This window comes from Typopeltis vanoorti, chromosome 8, assembly GCF_054136105.1.
Source record: "Typopeltis vanoorti isolate ZY-2024b chromosome 8, IOZ_Tvanoo_1.0, whole genome shotgun sequence".
NCBI lineage: Eukaryota > Metazoa > Arthropoda > Arachnida > Uropygi > Thelyphonidae > Typopeltis > Typopeltis vanoorti.
In genome coordinates this window covers 102,383,195-102,408,471 of record NC_143556.1, presented here as the reverse complement: position 1 = coordinate 102,408,471, position 25,277 = coordinate 102,383,195, and the positions used below count along the sequence as shown (strand labels likewise).

General features: G+C 35.7%; 1 protein-coding gene across 1 annotated transcript in view; it reads left to right on the top strand.

The window, feature by feature from the left end:
- Nucleotides 1-3,192: 3,192 nt before the first annotated feature.
- The window catches only part of LOC150104235 (LON peptidase N-terminal domain and RING finger protein 3), a 197,281-nt gene continuing 175,196 nt past the window's right edge, over nucleotides 3,193-25,277 (top strand). Inside the window, exons 1-2 of the mRNA XM_090396859.1 lie at nucleotides 3,193-3,842; nucleotides 25,112-25,230. Coding sequence (XP_090252985.1) covers nucleotides 3,260-3,842; nucleotides 25,112-25,230 — 702 coding nt within the window. The 5' untranslated portion in view covers nucleotides 3,193-3,259. The remainder of the gene's footprint in view (nucleotides 3,843-25,111; nucleotides 25,231-25,277) is intronic.

Here is a 25,277-nt window from a genome sequence, read left to right as displayed (position 1 = left end):
GTTCACCTGGAATATTAGTTATTTAATGAAGAATTGCAATAGGCCAGGGAATGTAGAGGAAGATGATAATACTAGATGACTAACTGTGAAAGCACGACTGGAAGAAGAAAATAATGTGCGAATAAGAGAATGGATTCTTTAAGATGCAAAGGGATAAATACCTTACCACAAGAATTGAGCTTAATAACAATGTACTGTTATTAATACATTGTTATTAAGCAATCATATTCTATTGATAAGACAGTCACATTTGTGCCACCAAGTGGCAAGGATCATGTGGTTTTTGAAAAGTATCTACACTGTGCAAACTTTACTAAAGAAAACAGATGAATAAAAATAAAAATACACACTTTTTTGTTTATATGCTAAACATGCTTATTTGAATACATGCCAAACTAACCAACATAAATACACAATTGGCAATTAATCAGCTGAAGGAGAGACAAATCACTAATGCCTGGGAAATCATTCAAGTACAATTACTGATGATAATATCAGTTGTTTTCCTGAAGTTAGTAGGCCAAATAGTGGGGTTAAATGAATAACTCATGGAATCATGGAGTACAGAGAAAGAAAGAGGATGTTAAAGAAGAGGTAGGAAGAGCAAGATATTCATCAGCACAAGGGTTATTCACCATGGGCTAAAAAGCTGTTATATTTAATGGGAAAGGAGAATTTGGCAAATTAAAGGAAACTGCTGACATTATAGCAGCAATGTGCAATGGGTATTCTGTCAGAGTATTTCAGCTTTTGGGGAAGAGGTTATATGAAAGTATAAAGAATTAAAAAGGCAAATCAGTTTGAAATATTAAATAAAACAATGTTAATAACACTGCGGGACTAGTTGGACTATTGCGAGGTATCTTAAGAGAATGTGCAAAGCAGCTGATTATGTTCTTGATCTGGTTACTCAATAATTCTGGAAACAGGAATGGTCACAAAAAGTGGGAAGAGAGAAAACTATGCCAGTAGATATAAGAGAACCATGTCAGCAGTATCAAATGAGAGAATATGTAATGGCGTTAGAGAGACGGGTTAGAGATAGAATACAAACTTCCATAATGGACATACAAATCTTTCCAGAGAGCAGGAAAATTACTTTACTAACCTGTAACATAATTATGTGTGCTGGATGGAGAGAGACAAATATATGTGGTAATATTTTCTCATTTTCCAGAACTATTTGATGGGATAGTGTATGAAACACTGCTGGTGAAACTGAGGATAGGGAGTGGTAATCAGTTGAAAGCCTGATACTGGAATGATTTGACCAGTGGGAGTCACGGGATTGTATATAGGGGATGTTGTCTTGAAAGAGAAATGTGGCAAGAAGGTACCCAGAGTGTTCTATTCTCAGACTGTCCGTAGAAGTATGAACTTACCTCCATCCACCGTTACTGCAATTATGAAAAATGCAGATAGAATAAAACAGTTTGTGCAACAATCAACGGCAGTACCAAATGCAGAACATGTAAGTTATTGCACGGGTAAACTTCATGAAAAAAGAAAAAAATTATTATCATTATGGGTGGATGAATTGAATCAGTAAAACATTCCTCTGATGCAGGCTGTTATAACTGAGAAAGCAAAAACAATTTTTGAGGATCTTAAAAAGACGGATGAAGGCGAAGAAACATTTTTAGGAAGCAAAAGTTGGTTCATGAGATTTAAGTCTTGAAGTAAGTGCCATAGTTCAAATTATGTGGTGAGGCGGTAAGTGGAGATGTTGCAGCAGCGGCTGCTTTTGCTAAAAAATTTCAAGACGTGTAGAACAAGGAAGTTATCCTCCTGATCTCATTTTTAATGTTGATGAGACTGGGCTCTACTTGAAAAAATTGCCATCATGCACCTTCATTTCCTGTGAAGAACGTTCTGCTCAAGATTTTAAAGCTGCAAAAGATAGACTTACGCTTTTGTTGGGTGCAAATGTCTCCAGAACTTTGAAGCTTATATCAATGTTGGTGTACCATTCACAGACACCAAGCGCCTTCAAGGGTCTTAAAGCCATGCTCTCAGTCTATTGGAAATGGATCAAGAAAGCTTGGGTTACACAGGACGTTTATATAGATTGATACACAAATTATTTTTGTCCTACCGTGCTTCGCTTCTGTAAAGAAAATGATTTGCAAGCCAAGGCATTGCTTCTCTTGGATAATGCCCCTGGACATCCTCAAAACCCTTGCTGAAGTAAGAACACCATTGGGTGTCAAGGTTGCTTACATGCCTCCAAACATAACATCACTTTTGCAACCGATAGGTCAGGGGATTATATCAATCTTCAAAGCCTATTACCTCCGTATAACATTTATGGAAATGATAAGAGTGTTAGACACTTCAGGAAAAACTATTAAAGACTATTGGCGGTCATTCGATATTTTGAAGAGCATTATCAACATTAAGGCAGCTTGGAACGAAGTGTCAGCAAAGTGTTTAAAAGGAGCGTGGTGAAAACTTCTTCCAGAATTTATGCACGGCTTTGAGGAACAAGAGGAGAATGTTATTGAAGACGGCACAAAACTTTCGCCGGACGTGGAATAGGACGATATTACAGCTGAAGATGTGACACTAGTCTCAGAGAGCCATGATAAACCGCTTTTCAATGAAGACTTAGAATTAGCCGAACAATTAAGTCAACATCCAAAGGAGGAGAAAGAAAACGAAGAAGGTCCCCTTAGAGATATAAAAATGGGCGATTTACAGCCTATCCTTGCAAGCGTATCTGCAGCTTATATATATTTACTATATATTTACAGCCTATCCTTGCAAGAATTTATTTATATATTTTATATAGTTTATTATATAAGTTTGATATCTTAACAATAACTTAAGCAGGAAAATGTTTAAATATGAAATTAAATAAAAATTTTGTAATTCGTTATTACATCATTCGCTGTCATTTTAGTTTTTTGCCGTTTTTTTAAAACCTTTTTATTTTCAGATTTTTTTTTTCTCGTATTGAGTTTGCTAAATATAGGCTTAGCACACCTCCGTCTGGTCTAGAAATCACGGCAGAGGAACGTAAGGGCAATAAACTGTTTCGTAACTGGAAAAATGAACAAATACCACGTGAGAGGTCAGGCACGTGGTAAATAGAGCCACTGACGTCTTGTTGTTTGCTTCAATTCGTTACATAAGTGGTCTGTACCATTATATACGCCTAATAGAGTTTTGCTGCTTGTCAGGTGAGGTGAAGTGATTTTAGCAAGAAATCATGGAATGCTGATTGTGGTTGTCTTGTTTCTGATGTATACAATTTAGAATGGATGATAAAGCTCGGAAGGCGTTTTTAAATCAGAATTATAGAGAAGCTGCAGAAATATACGAATCTGCTATAAAAGAAAATGGAGTTACCGTTGATTTGTTATTAGGTCTGGCCGATTCACTTGCGAACTGCGGCAAAACACGTGAAGCTTTGGTAGTTTATGCCCGTGCTTATGATCATGGAACTGTACAAGCAGAACAACTAGAAATATTGACTGAATCTTTAGTCGAAATTGCGATTAAATATGGTATTCAAACCATTGCAAAAACAGGTTCGACGTTTTCCTGTTCAGTTTGTTATGGTATCCTTGTTGACCCAGTTACTTTACCTTGCGGGCACACATTTTGTAAACAGTGCATTCTTTGTGACACTTCTCTATACATGTGTAAAAAGTGCGATTTAAATTTTGATTCTTCCCATATCTCAACTTTAAAAACAAATGTTTTAATATCTAAATTTTTTGAAAAATGCTGGGAGAACAGCATTAAGGGTGCGAAACTTCAAATTGAAGGTGATGTTTTGTTTGAAAGGGGAGAGACAGCAGCAGCATTGGAATTGTATAACTTGGCTCGCGACTGTGGTAAGTAAAAAAATAAACATAAAACATTTTTCTCTTTTCCCATAACATATAAAATTGTAAGTTTTTGGAATAAATCAGTGTACGTGCTTGTTATACTTAAAAAAAAAATAAAATAAAAAATAAACCCTAAGACTATTGGAAGCTCCAACGCAGGCTCCAACGTTTGAGTGGATGAAATCTCACAATGATTTAGTCAGGCTAAGTTGGTAGGTTTTCAGTTTACTTAACGTGATAGAAGAAACGCACTTACTTTGCAGACATAATATACTTGCTGTGATATCGCTCTCTCTGCCACCCATTTCTGCCCCTCTTTCGTCTTTCTCCTTCCCACTGATTTGTTGGAAATTGAAAAGTAGTTTATTAACCCCATTATTGGAAATATAAATGGATTAATCAAATAAGATTTACAGTTGTTAAATTCTCTTCTGAAACCATTTCAGTTTCGGTTGAATTCCAGTCGTCTTTAAACCTCACCTTAGATTGCTGCTTATTTCATTGTATGTTTATAAACAGTCATACTAAAAGCTTGGCTTATAACGAGTTTTTCCCCGCACTTAAGTCTTAACACATGCTTATAAGAGTCATTGCATCTAATCAGTTAAAATTCCCCACATATAAGTAATCTCGTCTGTTTTAATGAACACTTGCATTGATTTTAATCTGCTCATTTTGAAAATTATTCACAACAGAAAACTAAATGCGAAATACCTTTTTTTATTATTATTGGACCACGTTTTTCTCCCCACCCCGTTTTCATTACATTTTGAAGTTAAGATTTGGTGTGTAATAGACCTACCGATTTTGTGTTCAGCTGTTTTCTTTCTTCTTCAGCATTGAACAGTAATAAAATCAAATGAGAAGCTAATGAATTTACTATCAAAAACCCATCAACAAGTTCACAGTGAACTCCTTGATGGTTTTGGGGAATTTCTGGCAAATAGCAAAACTACTAGAAGATTGTAATAGTTCTTGATACGTGTATAGTTCATAATTTCCGTAATCAGAAGACTGGCTTATTGTGAGAGATACTTCTCTTTTTACCCCAATTCTCCGTAACTAAATATTTTTAAAATTTATTCTTAGAACTTTGTTAGCAAGTTTTAGTAGCTGGTAAACATTTATTATCAAAATGTGATTTTATCATAAATTTAATGCTAGTCATTAACCTTATTTTTCTGTATATTCATTTGATTCATACAAAATTTGTTATTCTTAAATGCACTAGATGTTTGCTGATGATGCAATGCTGAGATGTGCAATAATTAATAAAGATGATGTAGAGCTGCAGGATGACTTAAATAGACTGGCAGTGTGGGCTGCCAGTTTAACATGGCCAGGTGGGAGAGGGATTCGCTTTGGGAAAAAGAGATCGTATATTGATGGCAAGGATTTAGGGTTAATTGGGGATAGGGAGTTGAAGTTTAGAGCGCATGTTGCAGAGGTGTCCGAAACAGCACATTTCATTATGTGGTTGTAGAACATACTGAAAAGCAGGGATGGAGGGGGATTATTTCCTTTTATAAGGCTTTAACAAGGTTATATCTGGACTATTACATAGATCTAGTCACCTGGATTCTGTGTAGGATCCAGAGACAAGTGATGAAGATTGCAGCAGTCATTGGAATGCTCCTTATGAAATTATATTTGAGGAGCTGTGCGTAAATTAACTGATAAGCAAAGTAAAAAGAAAGAGATAGAGGAAATATGAAAGAAGCAAAGGGGTTTTATGGGATTGACACTGAAGACTTAAAGTAGGAAATGATTGTCAGACATACAAAAATATTTTGGGAAAATTTGGAGAAAAGAGCAAACTAATAATAATGGTAAATGCCTGCTGGATTTCTGCTCAGGACATGGACTGGTTATTACTAACACAATGTTACAACATAAAAAATGTGCACAAATTCACATTGAGAGAGAGAGGGGCAAGGAGGAATAAGAAAAGTCTCATTGAATATGTTATTGTTAATAGTGATGTTTTCTCCCTGGTGCAGGACACCAGAGTGTACAGAGGATTTGAAATTGGAAGTGATCACCATTTAGTCTTGAGCAGGATAAAATTGAATTTCATATTGAAAAGAAGAACATGTAAGAAAGTTTTATAGCAAATAAAAGTTTAACAGCTCTCAGATGTGAACTTAGACTAAAATACACAAATATTATTCAAGAAAAAATGAAAAAGTTTGAGAACAGAAACCAAACCTTGGAGATTCAGTGGCAAGCCCAGAAGAAAACACTGATTGATTCATCCAGAGAGGCATGTGGTGAGGTTAGAAAAAAATCAGAGCTCCATGGTGGACACAGGAAGTTAAAGAGGTGGTGATGGAAAAGAAAAAAAAATATCGGAAGTTCCTGGCAAATAAGTCAGCTTGTGCGCTTAGAGAATATAGAGACAAATGTAAGAAAGCTAAGTACTGTGTAAAACTAGCTAAACAAAAGTCATGGGAAGACTTTGGTAAGAACATAGAAAATAAATATCAAGAAGGTGGCAAGGTATTCTGGAGGCTGTTGAAGAAGCTCAGAAATGGAGGAAAGAGTGCTGTAAAAGGAGTTAGAGATGATAAAGGTGACATGAAAACAGGAGAAAAAGATATCCTTGAAGTATGGAGTAATTACTTTGAAAAATTGCTAAATGAAACAAGCAGTGATGATAGCACAGTGGTAAAAAAACACTGACCAGGCATGCAGTCAGGAATACATGTCCATATTGAAGTAGAAGAAGTCATCAAAAGCCTGAAATGTGGAAAGGCTGCAGGAGTAGATGATATTCGACCAGAAATGCTCAAAGTATGGAGGTATAAAAGTCTTACAGTGGCTGCACTGCATAGTTCAGAAATCCTGGACAGAGGGATGAATTGCAGATGATTGGAGTAGAGCTCTTGTAGTACACACACACACACACACACACACACACACACACACACACACACACACGTGTGTGATGATGATGATGATTTGTTGTATTAACTCGGAATTGGGATATGTTCATATTTTTTGTACTGACTGAGATCCGAGAATTAGAACAAACAATTAAATTTATTAATTACGCAACATGTAGAGTTGAGATGATACCTATCTTCTGTGCCAGATAGTGATGTGAGGATGCATGCAGGTATCTGTCTGTGTGCGTAGATTTTCTAAAGATTGAGATTTTTATGGAGTCAGATGTCTTAATAAGTTTTATATCCAGAAAAGGTAGAGATCCATTTTCTTCAATCTCCATGGTTAATTTGATGTCTTGATGGAAGTTGTTTAAGTGATTTAAGAAAGTGTGAAGATTGTCAGTACCGTGTTTCCAGATAACGAATATGTCATCAACATATCTAAGCCAAATTTTTGGCTTAAATGTAGCCCCTCTCTCCAATACTAGCCAACATCTTTTTCGAGACTTCGAACAAAAGGCAATCTCCTCTTCTACATTTAAGCCAAAAATTTGGCTTAAATGTAGAAGAGGAGTTGATGACATATTCCTTATCTGGGAACATGATATTGACAATCTTAATACTTTTTTAAATCACTTAAACAACTTCCACCAAGACATCAAATTAACCATGGAGATTGAAGAAAATGGATCTCTACCTTTTCTGGACATGAAACTTATTAAGACATCCGACTCCATAAAAATCTCAATCTTTAGAAAACCTGTGCATACAGACAGATACCTGCATGCATCTTCACATCACTATTTGGCACAGAAGATAGGTATCATCTCACCTCTAGCGCATCGTGCCAGATCTGTACTGTCAGATGAAGAACAACTAAAAAATTAACTACATCTTAAAAGGACCTTCAAAAGCAATGGCTACTTTTCAAAAACTATCAGTAAACAACTATACTGCCGTCAACGAAACAACATAGAAACACAGGACCACCCCAAAGGTTATATCTCCTTGCCATACATCAGCACTCTCTCCAAGAAACTAAGAAGAATTTTGGGAAAGTTTAACATAAAAACATGCTTCTCTACTCTTCCCAAACTAAGATCAAGTTTAAGCAAATACAAACAAGCTCACAACCATCTACAATTCCCAGGTGTGTACAAAATCACATGTGACTGTGCAAAACCATACTATGGCCAATCGGAAAAATTCATCCTCTTACATCTCGAAGAGAGATCGCTTACAAAAGAACCAGAGCTAGTGCCCTCTCAAGCCATGTCCTGTTTTCAGTAAACACAAATAATGAAGGCCACCAACATGAGATAAACTGGACAACAACTTCAAACCTTCACATATGCCACGACGGGGTAGAACGCTGCATAGTCGAGTCCAAAGAAATTGTCATGGATCCTCTCCATATAAACAGTAACCTCAGCTACAATTTACAGGACTCATTCAGCTCTGCTGTCAGATATTGGCGCACTCGTGAAGCCACAGGTGTCTAACAATAGAACTTTAACTCGGACTGTAGCTCCAGTTCACAGTTAACTGTGGTTTATAGTCAAATTTATAATTTTATAGTGACTCAATGTTTCTTTATAGTGTTTTTTATTGGCTTTCTATGTTCTCTCATGCCTGAAGAAGTCGGCCACTCCGATGAAACATGTTGTGTAATTAATAAATTTAATTGCTTGTTCTAATTTTCGGATCTCAGTTAGTACGAAAAAATATGAATAATATATATATATATATATATATATATATATATATATACAGGGTGTTCGGGATAAATTTGACAGTTTCGTAAGGAAAAAGAAAATCTTCTTTGTATCTATTAAATTTAATGAATTGACAAAAAAACATTACAGGCAGAGTTAATTACAATACTATCAACAAGATTTACTCAAAATAACCACCATTAGCATCGATCACAGCTTCAATTCTGCTTCGGAACCTCGAACAAGCTGATGCTACAGTCTCCCTGGGAAGGGCCGCAAAAACTGTTTTAATTTTATCCATTAACTGGGCTTTTGTATTACTGGAAGTGCGATTGGTGTCTTTTTCAACTGCGCCCCATACAAAATAATCCATGGGGTTAAGGTCTGGGGAGTTTGGAGGCCAAACATTTGGACTGGTGAAGTCGTAGAAATTTTCAGACAACCATTTTTGACTTTTCCCAGAGGTGTGGCAAGGGGCCGAATCCTGCTGCCATACATACGGCCTACCATTGGCTACCCTTGTTATCCAGGGCTTGACTACAGTTAGCAACTCCACGAACAAAGCCCGAATTCCAATGCCAGGGTTCTTCAACACCTGTTCCTGCAGATTTGCGAGGAATTCTGCTGTACGAACGCAATCAGATCGTCTGCTAGGGATCTTTCTTCTTGCTACATCCTCGTAGTCACCATTGCAAGTCTCTAGTTCATGCCTGATTGTTTTTACTGTATTCAGGGAGCATTGGGCAGCAGTCGTAATATCCTTATTTTGATGGCGGGCACGAATCATCATGATACAAGTTATTCTCTTCCATGATTCAGGTGGGTTCCAGCTATCCATCCTTTCTGACATCTTGTATATGAATGAAGAAGGGTCCAAACTTTTAAATGAAGAGAAGTGTGTGTTAATACATGTAACTTACGGAAAAATATAATTAATTATAAATATGTCAAATTTATCCCGAACACCCTGTATATATATAAGGGAAATAAAACTGTGAGAATTATAGAGGTATTTCATTACTGAGTGTTCCTGGTAAGATATATGCAAGTATGTGTGAGAAATGGCTGAGAAAGATTATGGAAGAGAAGCTTGGTGAAGAACAATCTGGATTCCAACCAAAAAGAGGCTGTCAGGATCAGAATTTCACTTTACGATAGACAGTTGAGAACTCATGGGAATATAACAAAGATCTGTATTTAAATTTTGTTGATCTGGAAAAGGCATATGACAAGGTGCTCTTGGCACCTTGTCATATGCCTTTTAGTCTTATGATATCAAAATGGAAGATATTAATCTCAGCTCTTTGCTTTATGCAGATGATGTTATACCTCTAAATAAATCTGCTACAAGTCTGCAAGATTCTTGACTAAATTGAATAACTGTTGTAATAGATATGGTATGAAGGTCAGCATTAAAAAGACAAATACAGTGAAAATAGGCAGAAACATTGACATTATCAACTGCATCATGAATGGAGAACCTATAGAACAAGTAAAACATTTCACCTACTTGGGTATGATTTTTTTAGTGAAGATGGTAAATTAAATATGGAAATAGACAATAGAATCAGCAAAGCTAGTATGGTAGGAAGTCAACTGAATAAATTTATATGGAATAAGAAGGAAATTAGCCAAAACACTAAATTAGCTGTACAAGACATTATTCAAACCAATTTTAACTTATGGATCTGACAGCTTCGTCAGAAGTAAAACACCTGACCAAAGACTAGAGACTGCGTATATGACAGTCCTGAGAAAGATTAGGAGCACGAACAGATGGCATCAATGGCAATATCAAATTAAAAATGAGGATATTAGGAAAGAACTTGAAGTTGTCAGCATCCTGGATGCGTCAGCAGAGCTAATCTCAGGTGTATGGTCATGCAAACAAATGGGAGAGTAAAGATTATCAAAACAAATTTTCTCTGCAATTTTAGCAGGAAAACGACCCAGAGGAAGACTAATATATAGAAGATATAGGTGGATTGATACAGTACCAAGTGCCTTAGAAGATAGAAATATAATGCCTGATAATATTGGAGTCTTGACAGGTAACAGACTGATTTGATGGCAAGTTGTAGATAGGAAGTTAGTAATGATGTAAATTTTTCATGTAGTACTATCATATCCTGTTGTACACCCTTTGAGAATACATCAGGAATTTGATGACTTTTAGTACATGGCAAAAAGAGAAAGACTTCGGAAATATGATTGGACCCCTGGAAATTCTATAAAAGTGTTGTTAGCAAGCGTGTTAGGACTAGGTTTTTTTTTTACTTGGAAGTCGTGAATTAATTGAATGCGTAACCAAAGCTGATTGTGAGTGCTCAATCAGTGAATAAATTCAAGGAGAGGTATAATAGATATTGTGTGAAAATAAATCTCATGTGATGAGTTTTCTTACTCTATGGAGATATGCATATAATAATAATCCGTATAATAGTATTTCATTTTCCATTATCAAGCTAATTCTAATATCCATTTTGTTTTATGAGATCATGACTATAGGTCTCAAATGGCGGCAGCAGTTTCTCCTGTCACAAACAAACTAACTGGATAAGTGTAGTACTTTTGCCTCATAGCTTTGGTTTCCTTGACATTTTCTAAATAACCTTATAATAAATTATAAATATAATGCATTTTAATTCATAAATTTAGGTGGGAGATTTGTTTTGTTGCTCAGTGTTGAGACCATTTCTCGTTTTATTGGAAGTGTGAATTGGTGAAAAAGTTTCATGTTTTGTTTCTTAGAGCACAGGTTCTGGACTATATAAAAAAATAAGTACAAAGAGACACAATTAATCAAATAGAAAAAAAAAAAAAATCCTAGCATACCCACAGTACAAATGTACTGCAAGTTTGCAAAAATACACAAAAGATACACAAAAATCCCAACCATCCAATCTAGTTTCTAATATTTCTGAAATAGTGCCATGATGGTAGAGAATTTTCTAACCTGTGATTGTATATAGCTAGCATTTTTACTTATGTTTAGTTCACTGACCGAATAATTAGGTTAATAAGATGAAGGCTGACTCCTCAAATGATGTCTTAGCAAGTCAGTGATATGTTTTTGGCATGACTTTTTAAGTCTGAGAAGATCAGCCAGTTATATTTATATAGAGTAAAACTGAAAGAACATAAGGTGCAATTGAGAAAACATCGGTAGTAGATCTTATCCTTGAATGAGTTGTGCTGGAGACTGCATTAGTACTGTTAGTGTCCTATTTTTTTTTTTTTTTTTTTTTGAGAAATCGAGTAGATACACTTATTATATTGCTATGCTATTATGAAAGCATTATTATTAATTATTATCTGAGACCACCAGGGAGTAGAGGACTCAATGAGGGAGGCTATACATCACCCAAATCAGCTGTCATACCTTTCCTTAAATTCATTCCCACTATGCCCAAGGCAAACAGTTCCACTCTTGCACTGCTCTGTGAGAGAGAAACTAGCTCTTGCCTCTTTCTTTGCCACAAATGAATTTAACTTCCATGGATGCCACCATGTTCTCTCCTCACCTTCCATATAATGAAAAATTTCATCATGCAATATCCTATAACATCCATTCAAAAGTTTATAGACCTCTATCATATCACTCCTCTTTCTCCTGTTAGCCAGTGTCTGTAATCTGATACTCGAAATCTGCCCTCATGTTCTCAAAATCCATAATCCCGATCAGGGCTGTGCTTACACTTTTCGTGGCCTGATGCACTAGCGTTCTACCCTTCCCTTACAAAATGAATAAATGAATAAAGACAAATAAAAACAATAAATATATGCAAGAAACTTGAAGACAATACATATCAAACACAAATGTTAAACTAGCACTAAGTAAAGACACTGTTATATGCTATCCAGTCGTTTTCAACTCTTGGTGATCCTGTGAACAAAGGCTCTCCATCCCATCTGGCCTTTTATCCTTTCTTTCAGTAATTGTAGTTCTTTTATGTTGTCTATCCAACTCTTTTGTGGTCTTTCTTCTCATTCCCTCAATCTTCCCCAACATAACTGCCTTTTTTCGCTGATTCATCAGTTTGCATAATATGTCCAAAGTACATCAACTTCTGTTTAGTGATTGTTGCCTCCAAGGAGCATTCTCTCTTTATATTCGCTAAAACTTTATTGGTCATTCTTGCAGTCCATGATATATTCTTAAGTCTCCACACCCATAATTCAAATGAATCAATTCACTTTCTGTTAATAATCCAACTTTCACATCCATACATCACTACTGGAAGTGCCATTGCTTTGACAATGGTACTTGACAATTCTGATTTTCATGACCTTACTAGCATCTCTTTCATAATTTTTGTCAGGTTTAACATCGCTGTTTTTTCCCTTGACTATCCTTTTAATTTCATCCTTACATTTACCATCATTTCTGATTCTGGACCCCAGTAAATCATAACTTTCAACAATTTCTATTTTATCTCTTTCTATTATAAATTTATTTAAATTGCAGAATCCATTACGTTTGTTTTGCTAATGTTTAAATTAAGCCGAGCTTTGTTACTTTTCATCTTAACAAAGGCAAACAGTTCCACTCATTCACTGTTCTGCGAGATGAAACTAGTTCTTGCCTCTTTCTTTACCGCAAATGAATTTAACTTCATAACCAGTAGAATCAACTGTTTCAGATCTTAGTTTCTGCTATGAAGATCTTAAATTATTTATTTTTCTGCCACCAATCTTAATTCCTGATGGGTCTTTGTCTAAATCAGCCATTCTCATAACATATTCACTATAAATACTAAAATGGCAAGTCAACTGTATACAACCCTCCTGTACACCCTTTTTCCACTCGAACACTGTTTTTACTGAAACTTCTTGGTTGTCATACAGCTCTTATCAAGTGAATTAATGTTCAGGTATTCTTATTGATCTCATTGTTGTCCCCTTCTTCAATCATCTTGCACAAAAGCGGACATTATATCCTGCACAGATAGAACAGTTGATTGCACAAGATACTGGAGGAACATCTTACCATGTTTATTATATATAACTTATGTACAATTTTTTTTCTTCACATTTAATTATTAGTCCCTGTGTAATTCACCTACCAAATTTAAGCTGTTCTCATTTGTAATGTATCCTAATTTGTTGTAAATAATGTTGTACCACTTGTGTTTGGATGCAAAATAAATAAATTGATCTCATTACAATCCACAGTCTGTTGTGATCCCCACAGTCAAAAACTTCTTTATAATCAATAAAACAGATGAATACTTCCTTTTGAAATTCTCTTGTTCTTTCTATAATCTATATCATGTTTGCTATTTGGTCTCTAGTTCCTCTCCTAAAGCCTGCCTGTACCTGTGGCAATTCTCTATTCACATATGGCTCCAACCTATGTTGAATCATTTCCAGCATAACTTTACTTGCATGTGAAATTAAAGTGATGGTTCTATAATTCTCACAGTCTCTGGCATTTGATTTTTTTGGGATTGGGATGAATACTGATGTTTTCCTATCTCTAGGCCAGTATATTTTGTTCCAAGTCTGTTGACAAATTTCAGTCAATATATTCACTACTTCATCCCAGCTGCTCTCAGTAATTCCACTACACACCATCAGCTCCAGGAGCTTTTCCTTTTTGGCAGCTGCTCCATTGCTGATATCACTTCACTTTTCTTCTTCTTATTATTATTACGTGACACCCCAGGGAGTCCAAAGACTCATCGAGGAGGGCACCTACTCTACAACTCTGCCTTCACCACTCAATCCACCAACTACAACCAACCGCAACGCCATCTACTGCCCACCCATCACCGCCACCACTGGTATTTTCACAGACAATCACAAACATCCATGCGAACAGCGGGATTCGAACCCACAGCCTTTGGACTGGAGAGCGGATATGCTAACCACTCGGCCAACTAGGCTGGCCTGGTTAGCTGAGTGGTTAGCATATCTGCTTCTTTATCATGGGTTCCTCAACAGATTCTCTCGTTTCAAATTCTCCTTCAATATTATTAGCTATCTTGTACAAATCTTTCTTTCCATCTTTTTTTCACTGCTTCTTCCATCAGACATTTACCAGAATTACTTTTTACAACTTCTAATCTAGGGATAAACTTCCCTGTAACGTTATTTATTTTTTCTAAACAGATTTCTTGTTCTACCTATATTATTGCTTTCTTCAATTTCCTTGCACCTTTTGTTTAGATTTTTCCTTATCTTTCTTGGCCTATGTATGAAAATCTGCATTCATTTGTCTAATTTCTTTGTTTCTTTGAAGTTTCATTTTTCTTCTTTCCCTCTGTTATTTGAATAGCTTCTTCTGACAACCATTTCTTTCTTGTTGCTTTATTAAGATTCTTTTTTTCTGCTTCTATGACTATACATTTTGTTTCTTCTCACAGTTCTAATTTTCTTATTGTCTTCTCCAAATTTTTTAATTTCTTTCCAACTTTTACTTTAAATGCTTCATTTATAGGATCTAAATCAAATCTGATATTGTCCTTTTGTTTCTTCTTAGCACTTAATTTCAATTTAACTTCAGCTATCAATAACACAGTCCAACACAATATTTGCTGATTTTTATGAGACTTGTTTTTTACTAATTTGGGTGTGCTGATTTCAAATATCAAACCTATTTTTATCTATCACATCAGGTTTTTCCTCTATGGCATTTTCTTTTTGCTAATTTGTAAGTTTTTGATATTTTTAAGGAGGCAGTACTATATAGAGGATCAAAAAAATCGATTTTTTAATATTATTTTCTGAAAGTATGTACTTTTAAAAATCTGTTCCTAACTTTTTATCAAGAAATTCGAAAAATTCCCGAAGATATAGCCTATTATTCAAAGCGGTGCGCAGATCAGAATCGGAGCGCTTGCCGCTCTCTCGCTTGTTAGTAAACGAATAAATGCGTAAGAACCTGCAATGGCACGTTGAATGCGAGAGAGGCCGATAATTAGATACATAACTACTTAACAATATTCATTAAAAATTACAAGAATATTTATAAAAAAAATAACAATTTTACTTGCACATGAGTTTCTTTCTCAATTTCGTTCATAGAGTGATGAAATTTGGGTCTCTCATTAAAGTTCTAATTTGCGGTCCATCAAATACATCAGCTTTAATTTTTTCATAACTAAGTCATGGAAATTTTTCATATATGCATTGGAAACAGTCACCTTGTAAATCTAAAGCTTTAACATACTGCTTCATAAGACCTAGTTTGATGTGTAGAGGTGGAAAAATGATTTTTTCTCTGTCGATTACAGGTTGATTTATAACATTCTGTTCTCCAACATTTAAGGATATTCTAAGAGGCCAATGTTTCCGGCCTAGCTCGACTATCCCAGAAGCATAGAAAACACGGAAACTTTGTATATCCTCTTTGAAAGCCAAGTAAGAAGTTCACCATTTTAAGATCCACACAGATGATCCAGTTATGGTCTGTATATTTTAATAACTTCAGAACCTTTTTAATGTCCTCATATGTTTCCTTTAAGGTGGACTGAATAGCCAATAGGAATTGAGCCATATACATTCCCATTGTGTAGTAAGACACACTTGAGACTTCTGCATGAACTGTCGGTAAATAAATGCCACTCATTTGGATGATATTGTACAACACTCATTTCAGTTAGTAAACCTGACACATTGTTACAGTAAACAAACCCACACTTGTGTTTAAAATATTGTACAAGATTACTTTCCCTGCTACGATAAAAAGTTATCTTCGTATCTTGCTCCAGTAAGTTTTTTCATTTAATCTTGAAGCTAACATTTCCGATGATTCCTTTGATAGGCCCAAATCGCTTACTAAATCATTCAATTCCGCTTGAGTAAAACGTTGCGGTCCAGAACTAGACATTAAATTTTCATTGTCTAAATCAACATCCGGGTCTTGCTCCTCAAGAACATCTGGCATATCCCGATCATGCTCGTTCTCAAGTAAAGGAAGTCCTTTATAAATTGGCAGGGCAATTTCATTGGAATGAGCAACTGGTCGAATTTCTGAGTCGAGATTTGGATACACAATTTTTTTTTATTCTTCTTATTATAACCAGAAGTCTGAACTAAACAAAAAATAGCAATCATCTACGTGATTTTTCGGTTCACGCCAAATCACCGGAATGCCAAAAGCTAACTTTTGGCGTTTTCCCTTGCTCCACTGTTATAAATTTTCTACACATGACTTACACACTTTATTTGGAGTCCATGACTTGTCGTGATCTGCAATTTTTATGTCCAAGTATGCAAAGTACACTTTCTTAACGAAATCAGTGATATTTGTGCTTTGACTGGGAACAGTAAAGCTGCCACAAATGTAGCAGAAAGAATCTACGCTATTGACACAATTTCGAGTAGTAGACATGATGTATTTTCTTCACTGCCGACTAACATGCAATTAACAAGAAAAAAAAAAACCAGAGACTTTATTGAAACGTTATAAGTGCTCTTACTTTCACGATCGATTAACGATTGACTGATTTCGATTGTTCTTTGTCCGCTATGACACATATAGCATTCATTTGTTTTAGGCAGTTGTCATCGCCTACTTTTCATCACCCAAATGTATTAGGTCGGTTATCGGCCTCTCTCGCATTCAAAGCGCCAGTACGTGCAGTTGCAGGTTCTTACGCATTTATTCGTTTACTAACAAGCGAGAGCGGTGAGCGCTCTGATTCTGATCTGCGCACCGCTTTGAATAATAGGCTATATCTTCAGGAATTTTTCGAATGTCTTGATAAAAAGTTAGGAACAGATTTTTAAAAGTACATACTTTTAGAAAATAATATTAAAAAATCGACTTTTTTGATCCTCTAAATAGTACTGCCTCCTAAAAACTATCAAAAACTTACAAATTAGCAAGAAGAAAATGCCATAGAGGAAAAATCTGACGTGATATAGAAAAATGGGTTTGATATTTGAAATCAGCGCACCCAAATTAGTAAAAAACAAGTGTCAGATCATAATCAGCAGAAAAAAATTTTTTTTTTTTGTTGGCCAGTGTAATTCATGATTTGTCCCACAGTTTGCACCACTGTACCAGGTAGTGTTTTTGCTGCTTGGATGATATTCCACCTTCTTATGGCAGCAATATAATCTGATTTTTGTATTCTCCATTAGATGAAGTCCATGTGTACAATCTTCTTTTATGTTGTTGGAAGTAAGTGTTAGCAATAAAGCAACTGTTCTTAACACAAAACTCCAACATCCTTAGTCCTGCTTCATTCCTCACCTACGCCAAATTTTCTAGTGATTATTAGTTTTCACTTACTTTTGCATTCCAATCACCTAATATCAAAAATCTGTTTTATCAGTATTGTATATTGCTTGTTGCAAGCTGCTGTAAAATTCTTATATCTCACTTAAATCTAGTGGGTGCATACACCTGTATGAGTATAACATTCACTGGGTATGCCTTTATTTTGATTAGAATTATTCTATCAGACACTGGGTTGTAACCCAAAATGTATTTTCTGTATTCTCTTCTAACCATGAATGCTGTTCCATTTCTTTGAAGGTTTTTCATGTCCAGAGTAATACATCATGAAATCATGGGTATCAAAGTGACCCATTCCTGTTCATCGCAATTCAGTGATTCCTAACTCAAGTTCTCATTTCTTTCTTAACCAGTTCCAGTTTTCCATGATACATACTTCTTACATTCCATGTTACTATTTTATGTAAATCAGTAAAGTAGAGGCATCTTCTTCTGAGATTAACTCTAACAGAAGTTGAACTTCCAGAAGGCTTTGATCAAGCTTCATCATTCTTGTTCACTTCATTGAAAGTTCCTCTCTGCTCTTCCCTAGTAGCTATTTCAGTGCCTTCTGGCACTGAAATAGCTGTCCCATCTTCCTGCACTATATCACAATAATTTAAGCCTCTCTTCATAAGATTTTCTTGGCAAAATATATATAGAAGTGGTTTGCCATTGTCTTCTGTGTTTTTTTAGCCTACTAAGTAAGGCTAAAATAGGGGAGAAAGAGCAAGAAGGAAAGAAAGAAGAGTAGGGACCAGTCTACAGGTTATAAAACGGATATATATTACATGAAATAAGGCATGGTCCAGCACAAGATACCTCTGGTTCACCACTTTCGTACTCACTCACTAAAATGAGGCCTTGAGGGAAAGGATAAGTAAAGACACTAGGAAACAAAGAAATTTTTTTTTTGTGTGTGCACCTATTAGTCCAGGAAACCAACATTTGTTTGTTTCCTAGGCTTCTCTTTTGCAAATGCATCAATTAACATTACTAATGGGCATTGTTAGAAAAATTTTCAGTATTGTTTCCACATTAGACAATGTTGATCTCAGTCTATTATTTACCAGATTGTACATGTCTACTGCATTATAAATATTTATTTTTTTTTTGGTAACTAACAGATTAATCAGTGCTTCTTTAGTTAATCTGTAATTATTTTTTTCAAGCAGAAAGAGCATCAACTCTTTCATCCCATCATGTGTCACTTAAACCTTTTATGGTCCCTCTTTTGGAAGAAGAAAAAATTCTATAAATTTTGAGCAAATTGAAAATAATGTACTGAACCAGGACATGATTCTGCAGCATTTATTCCTACTAAATTTAAAGAATGACTAGTGCAAGGAATAAAAAATGCAGTAGGGAATTGTTTCAACCTAGCTTGCACACCTGAATATTTTCCTCCAATATTTAAAGCATTGTTAAAAAAGGGGGGGGGGAGGACATATGATCTATTTCGATATGTCTTTTTTCTGAGCTATGCATATATTATAGTGATATAAGAAATTTAACAAAGATCATAATTTTTATGTTCAATTTTAATTATTTATACGTTTTTTTAAATTCTTGAGTTTTAAATCTCATGGTTTGGGGCCCTTAAATTGGGCCTAATTTTTCAGGAGCTCCCAGCTAGGGCCTTGTGCACCTATGCATAAGTAGGCCCTGATCCTGATATAATCTTCGTAACTCTTCTTTGCATCCTTTCTACAGCTTCTTAATCTCCTTGGAACCTGGGAGACCAAATCTGCACATGGTAGTCCAGTTGCAGTCTTATCAATCAAGACCTTATAAAGAGGCATAATTACTTCATTATCCTTGCATATCAAGGTTCGCTTCAGCTATCAGCTAACGTCTTTTTATTCCCGTATACGGGAGTAGGCGAGGCCATTTAGCCCTATCTAACTTTTGGAGACTGAGTGGGCAGTTCAATCTCCACTGGTACCAATCAGAGATAGATGGTCCAAGGCTATCACTAATTAAGCGGTACACAGTGAAGAGAGATGGCTCAAATGTGCCGCCATCTCGTGGTCCCTAACACAATATATTTAATGTCTGAAATAATGTGGGTTCTACGGTCGATTTTCTTGAGTTTATGGGACGAAAAACCCGAGTTTCCGGGAGGAAAAACCCGCTTGCCCGTGCCAGAGATCGACTAACTCGGGAACCGGTTGAAAAAAGGCTTAGAAAAAATTCCTCTAGTCGCCGACTAGACTCGAAACCAAGACTTCCTTCGTGCAGCCAAGTGCCGTGGTGTGCAAACGCCACATCCACTGAGCTACGCAGGCTCTTACAAGGTTCACTTCACCATTGCAATTATCTTCTGAGTAGTATTTGCAAATTTTGGTATGTGACCATTGAACTTCAAATTCCTAACCATTATATCAAGATCCCTAGCCTCAGTTCCTTGTTTTATAATCCCATTAATATAATATGCTACTATTTACATTTACTAACATTAAACTGAGAGCCATTTTCATTTGCTTAAATTTCCAACCTATTCAAATCATTTTGTAAGTGCTGGATCTAAGTAACATCCCTGATTGCCCTGCCTAACTTCACATCATCAGCAAACAGTTGCACATCTCCTGTTGGACCCTCTCTTAATGCCATTAATGTATAGATTGAAAAAAATGGCACAGGACTGAACCTTGAAGTACATCACTGGTTACCTTAAATCTGACATGTCTTTGAACATAGTAATTCATGAATAAATTGCTCATACTCCATAATGCCTTTTGAAGTTCGTTGCTCTATGTTGTACACTGTGACGAAGTATTTGTAGAGCTTCTTGCATCTGGGCACTGGTTGGAAAAGCTTCTAAAATTTGTTCTTCTCAACTTGTATTAGGTTCACTTTCTTCTATTAGTTTCAAGTTCTCATTGGAAGAAGCTTGACATGTTTCTGACACTGTCATTGTAGCCACCACTTCATCGCTGTTATCAATATACAACCAATTTTCAAATTCTTCTTTTGACATACCATCTGGGGTTTTATCAAAAATTTCATTTATAAGATATTCAAATTCTTCGGAAGAAGGAGTTTCAAAGTTTGTCTTAAAAAATCCATCATTTTGGAAACAGTTTTCAATAGTCTTCTCTGAGACTTGCTTCCATGACATTTACATACATTTTTGAGAAATCTTTTTTGCAACTGCACTTGCATTTGATTGGTCTTTTATATAATCAGGTTCAGCTATGATTCTCACACGAACTTCCCTGTGATTATAAGCTTTAAAAGCTTGTATGATGCCTTGGTCACATGGTTGAATTAACGATGTTGTGTTCGAAGGCATGAAAATTACTTTGATATTCTTTAACGATAAATTGTTTGTGTGTACTGTGCAGTTGTCTACTAACACGATAATTTTTTGCTTCAATTTAAGATCACACTTAACTAACCAATTGTTGAAAATGTCATTAGTTATCCAAGCATTTTCACTAGATCTATAGTCTGTTGACTACTGTTGTAGTGAAACAAACTTTTGACACCTTTTAAAACACTGAGGAGTTTTACTGTTTCTGATCACTAGCAGTTCTCATTTCTCACCTTTCATATTAAAAGAACTGTCATTTGTTCTTTTGAAGATTTAAATCCTTTAGTACTTTCATTTTTAAACAAATAAGTATGCTCAGGCATTGCATGAAAATAGTCCTGTTTCATCTGCATTGTAAATATCCTCGGGAGAATATTCAGCAATTTTTTGGTCACTTGGTCTTAATCTACACGTCAGCTGATAAAAGTTTGCGCAGTTAGCATAGTGGTGTTGTGCTTTGCAACCATATGCCTGGGGAAGGAGTGTCCTAGGTTCGATTCCCATTGGTGACATGAGGAGCTTAAGGATCTTCTTCAGCCATAGCCTAGTTAGCCACTCTTGGGCTTGGACAACAGGTTTTTTTTTCCCACCAGTTTATCTGGGATTTTTCATCCCACAAGCAGGCAAATCAGCCCCATGAACCCACACACGGATCTACAGTCATAAATACTTAATTCCCCCATGAGGGGGAATTAAGGGGAGAAATACTTTTTGATTAATTGTAAAGTTTGTTTGCTTGTTTGTATGGTTTAAAATGCTGTTATTTTTATCATAAGTACTGTATTGTACATCATGTCAAAGATGCATAGAACAGTATGAGCAATTTCTATGATTTTGCCCTTTGCAGCATGTGCAAAACAGTAGCCTTGTAGACTAAAAGATTTGTGGAAGGAAAATGAGCTTGGTAAGTGAACTGTGTTGGAAGTGTTTTGAGAGCAAGTGCCAGATGTGTGAAGAACATAAGAAGGATGATAGCGGTCAGTTGAACAAAAAAAAGTTGAGCAAATGTGAGTGTGAATCTTGGTGATGCTGTTTGTTGCAAGTAAAATGTTGGGGGCAAGCCAGGGTGCATATGTGAGAAGTGATAGTGAGATTAAAATGGTTAAAAATGAAAAGAATGACCAGATTATAATGAGAGAAATAGCATGCCCACGTGGAGTTCTCCACAGAACGAAAAATATGAAATGAACTGGTTGGAAACATGACTGACCAGTGGTGAAAGATGGAGAAGAGAAAGAGCAAAAGAGGAAGAATAAGGATCAAAGTTTTTATGCTAATTCTGATGTCATGTTTTCTTTAGGCCATAATTAAGGATGTTAATGAGGCTCTGAGGTATGCTGATGATACAGTAATGACAAAGAAGAACTAGCACAAATCCTTCACAAATTTAATGAAATCAGTAAGAACAGAGGACTTCATCTCACTCCTAGCAAGACAAAGATTATGGTTCTCAAAGAGAATACACACAGGGAAGCTCCTGAGAAATGAGTGTACCTTAATGGAAAAAGAATAGAGGAAGGCAACAAGTTTGAGTACCTGGGATTCGTTATTAATGTGAAGAATTGCTGTTCAGAAGACTTCAGGAGAAGATTAGGATTGGCTAAAACAAATCTTGAGTTGAAGACTTGTCTAAAATATGGAAGGATGGATTTTCTTTATAAGAACAAAGTTGAGGATTCTGAATGTAGCTGTTTTTCCAACAGTGACTTATGACTGTGAGTTAAGTTTTTTCCACTTGATTATATTATAAATTAAAGATACCAAGAAATTAGTTCTTAGTTTCATCCTTTATCCAAGTGTAAGCAAACAACGTTTGCACATGAAGTAACTCTATGACAGGACAACTTGTATATAGAGGCTAATTACTTCCACATCAATTGTCTTAGTATTCCATAATGCTATGCATTATGGAAAGGACCACTACCCAGACTGGTTTCGGCCTTTATTGAAGTCTCATCAGTGGGAGCAGATCCAGAACTGATATCAAGGTTGAAGTAATGCAGAAGTCGTATTTCCATATACAAGTAGCTAAAAGGTGTCACACCTTATTATTAAAATACTCTGGATAAAAATAGATGTTGAAAGTTTTTCCACTTGGTTATTATAAATTGAAGATGCCAAGAAATTATATTCTTGGGAGTATCACTTCTGCTGATGAGATTTCAATAAAGGTCAAAAACGGGTTTGGGTAGTGGTCCTTTCCATAATGCATAGCATTATGGAATACTAAGACAATTGATGTGGAAGTAATTAGCCTCTATATACAAGTTGCCCTGTCATAGAGTTACTTCATGTGCAAACGTTGTTTGCTTATACTCTTACACAGAGCCGAATACAAACGAATAGTTACATTAAAGGCAGATAAAATGGAATAATAACATTTCGACGGTGTAAGCGACAGCCGCGACACTCATTCCAGCTGGATATGTGGCACGTTACAATGACAATAATAATAATCAAACTAAAACAACAACTTGCGAGAGACAAAAATTAATATAGTGATTGAACTCGCAGGAAATAATGTTTTATTCATCAGAATCAAGGTCCCTTGACCACATATACGATTTCAAATGTGCTGACCTTTAATGTCTGTTGATTGCTGACCAGTAACATCTGGTACTGTCTCTTCTTACACTGCTTTCCATCCTCTGCCAGGTCTAACTCTTAGTGATCCAGTTTCTTCAAACTTCTTAATTATAGCTCTCAGTGCTACAGCTGACATAGGACCTGTATGCATGTTATGAAGCCTCCTAAATTCCTGAAGGGCCGCTATGGCATTGCGCTGTTTAAGGTAAAACAACTTGACAAGTAAAGCATGCTGAGGCAAGGTAGGATGCATATTGAGCACAATTCGTCAGTCATTCGAATAACTGCCTGAACGTTCCTAATCCATTTTTAAGTGGAATTTGTGGCACTGCTGTCATGTACGCACAATAAAATTTGCATAATCCTTTTTACCTGTGTTTACTGCAAATATCTGACAGCTTTCGGCTCTGTCAGCGCCAAAATTTCCCATATCGGCGACTTTTGGTACTAAATCTTTTTTTCGCAGAAATCATCTCCCCCATGCCTTCAAAAGTCTCAATATAAAATTTGGCCTCATTCCGTTTATTGGTTTTAGGGTGCCTCCAAAGAGGGAAAGTTATTTTATGGCCACCCTGTATTTTTGATATTTTGTTAATTTCTTAAAATTAACAAAGATTTTAATGATTACTAAGTTACAAGTAATCAATCTAAATTTCATTTGTTTTGCCTCCCAAGTTTTTTTTCTTCTTTTTTTTTTTTCCCCTAGGACATTTAGGGAGTGTAGGATGTGCAGTAAAGTAATGGATAAATTTTTACATTGTAGCTGAGAGAAAAAAAATTTCTCTCAGCTACAAAATTTTTTTTTTACCTCTCCAATGCTTCTATCATCACTTCTGAGTCTGCCTCCCACTGACGGAGACCTCAATAAAGGTCAAAACCGGTCTGGGTAGTGGCCCGTCGCTTAATGCATAGCATCATACATGTCTGCAAGGAGATGTGCTTTGCATTGTGGGAGATACTGAGACAAGGAGTGATGAGAGCTTGGTCCACCTTTGCTACGAGTTTCCTGGTGATGTTACCACCTTGCCCCAGTCCTGAAGATATTTTCAGGTGCAAACTTTGTTTGCTTACACTTGGATAAAGGATTAAACTAAATTTGTTAACAGAGGTACATAAGCAAGTACTCTTGCTAACTGCTATCAGATCTGTGCAAAAGCAGATATAATATTGCAATTATATTTGCTTTGCACTGAAAAGTCACTTATGGGAATTAATACATGTGCACAAAATAGCTTAGCTCATGTAAATATTTCATGTACAGGCTTTTGTTTACTTGTGCCAGCAGTTATTTAAAATTGGATCTGCCTGAGTTGGAAAAAACATTAAAGTATGCAAAAATATTCATGTGAATTATAGAATCATATCAGTTCACTCTATTTGTCATACATGAAATAAATTGGAAATCACTAAGGTAATATTTTTACAAGATTTGTTTACTGATTTTAAAAGTAGTGTTGAATTTAATATTTGTTCCATCCATGTAATGCTTTTCTAACATGTTATAAATACTTTTTGAATGAGTTAATTGTCAATTTTATTAGATCCTTTGAATCATCTTGTAGTCAGCAACTGCTCTCAGATTTATTTAGCAGTTGGACAGGTAGAGGATGCTTTAGAAGATGCTGAAACTGCTGTGAAACTTTGTCCACTTTGGCCCAAGGTTTGTATTATAAAGCTAAATAGCTTTTTTTAAAATGTGCACTTATT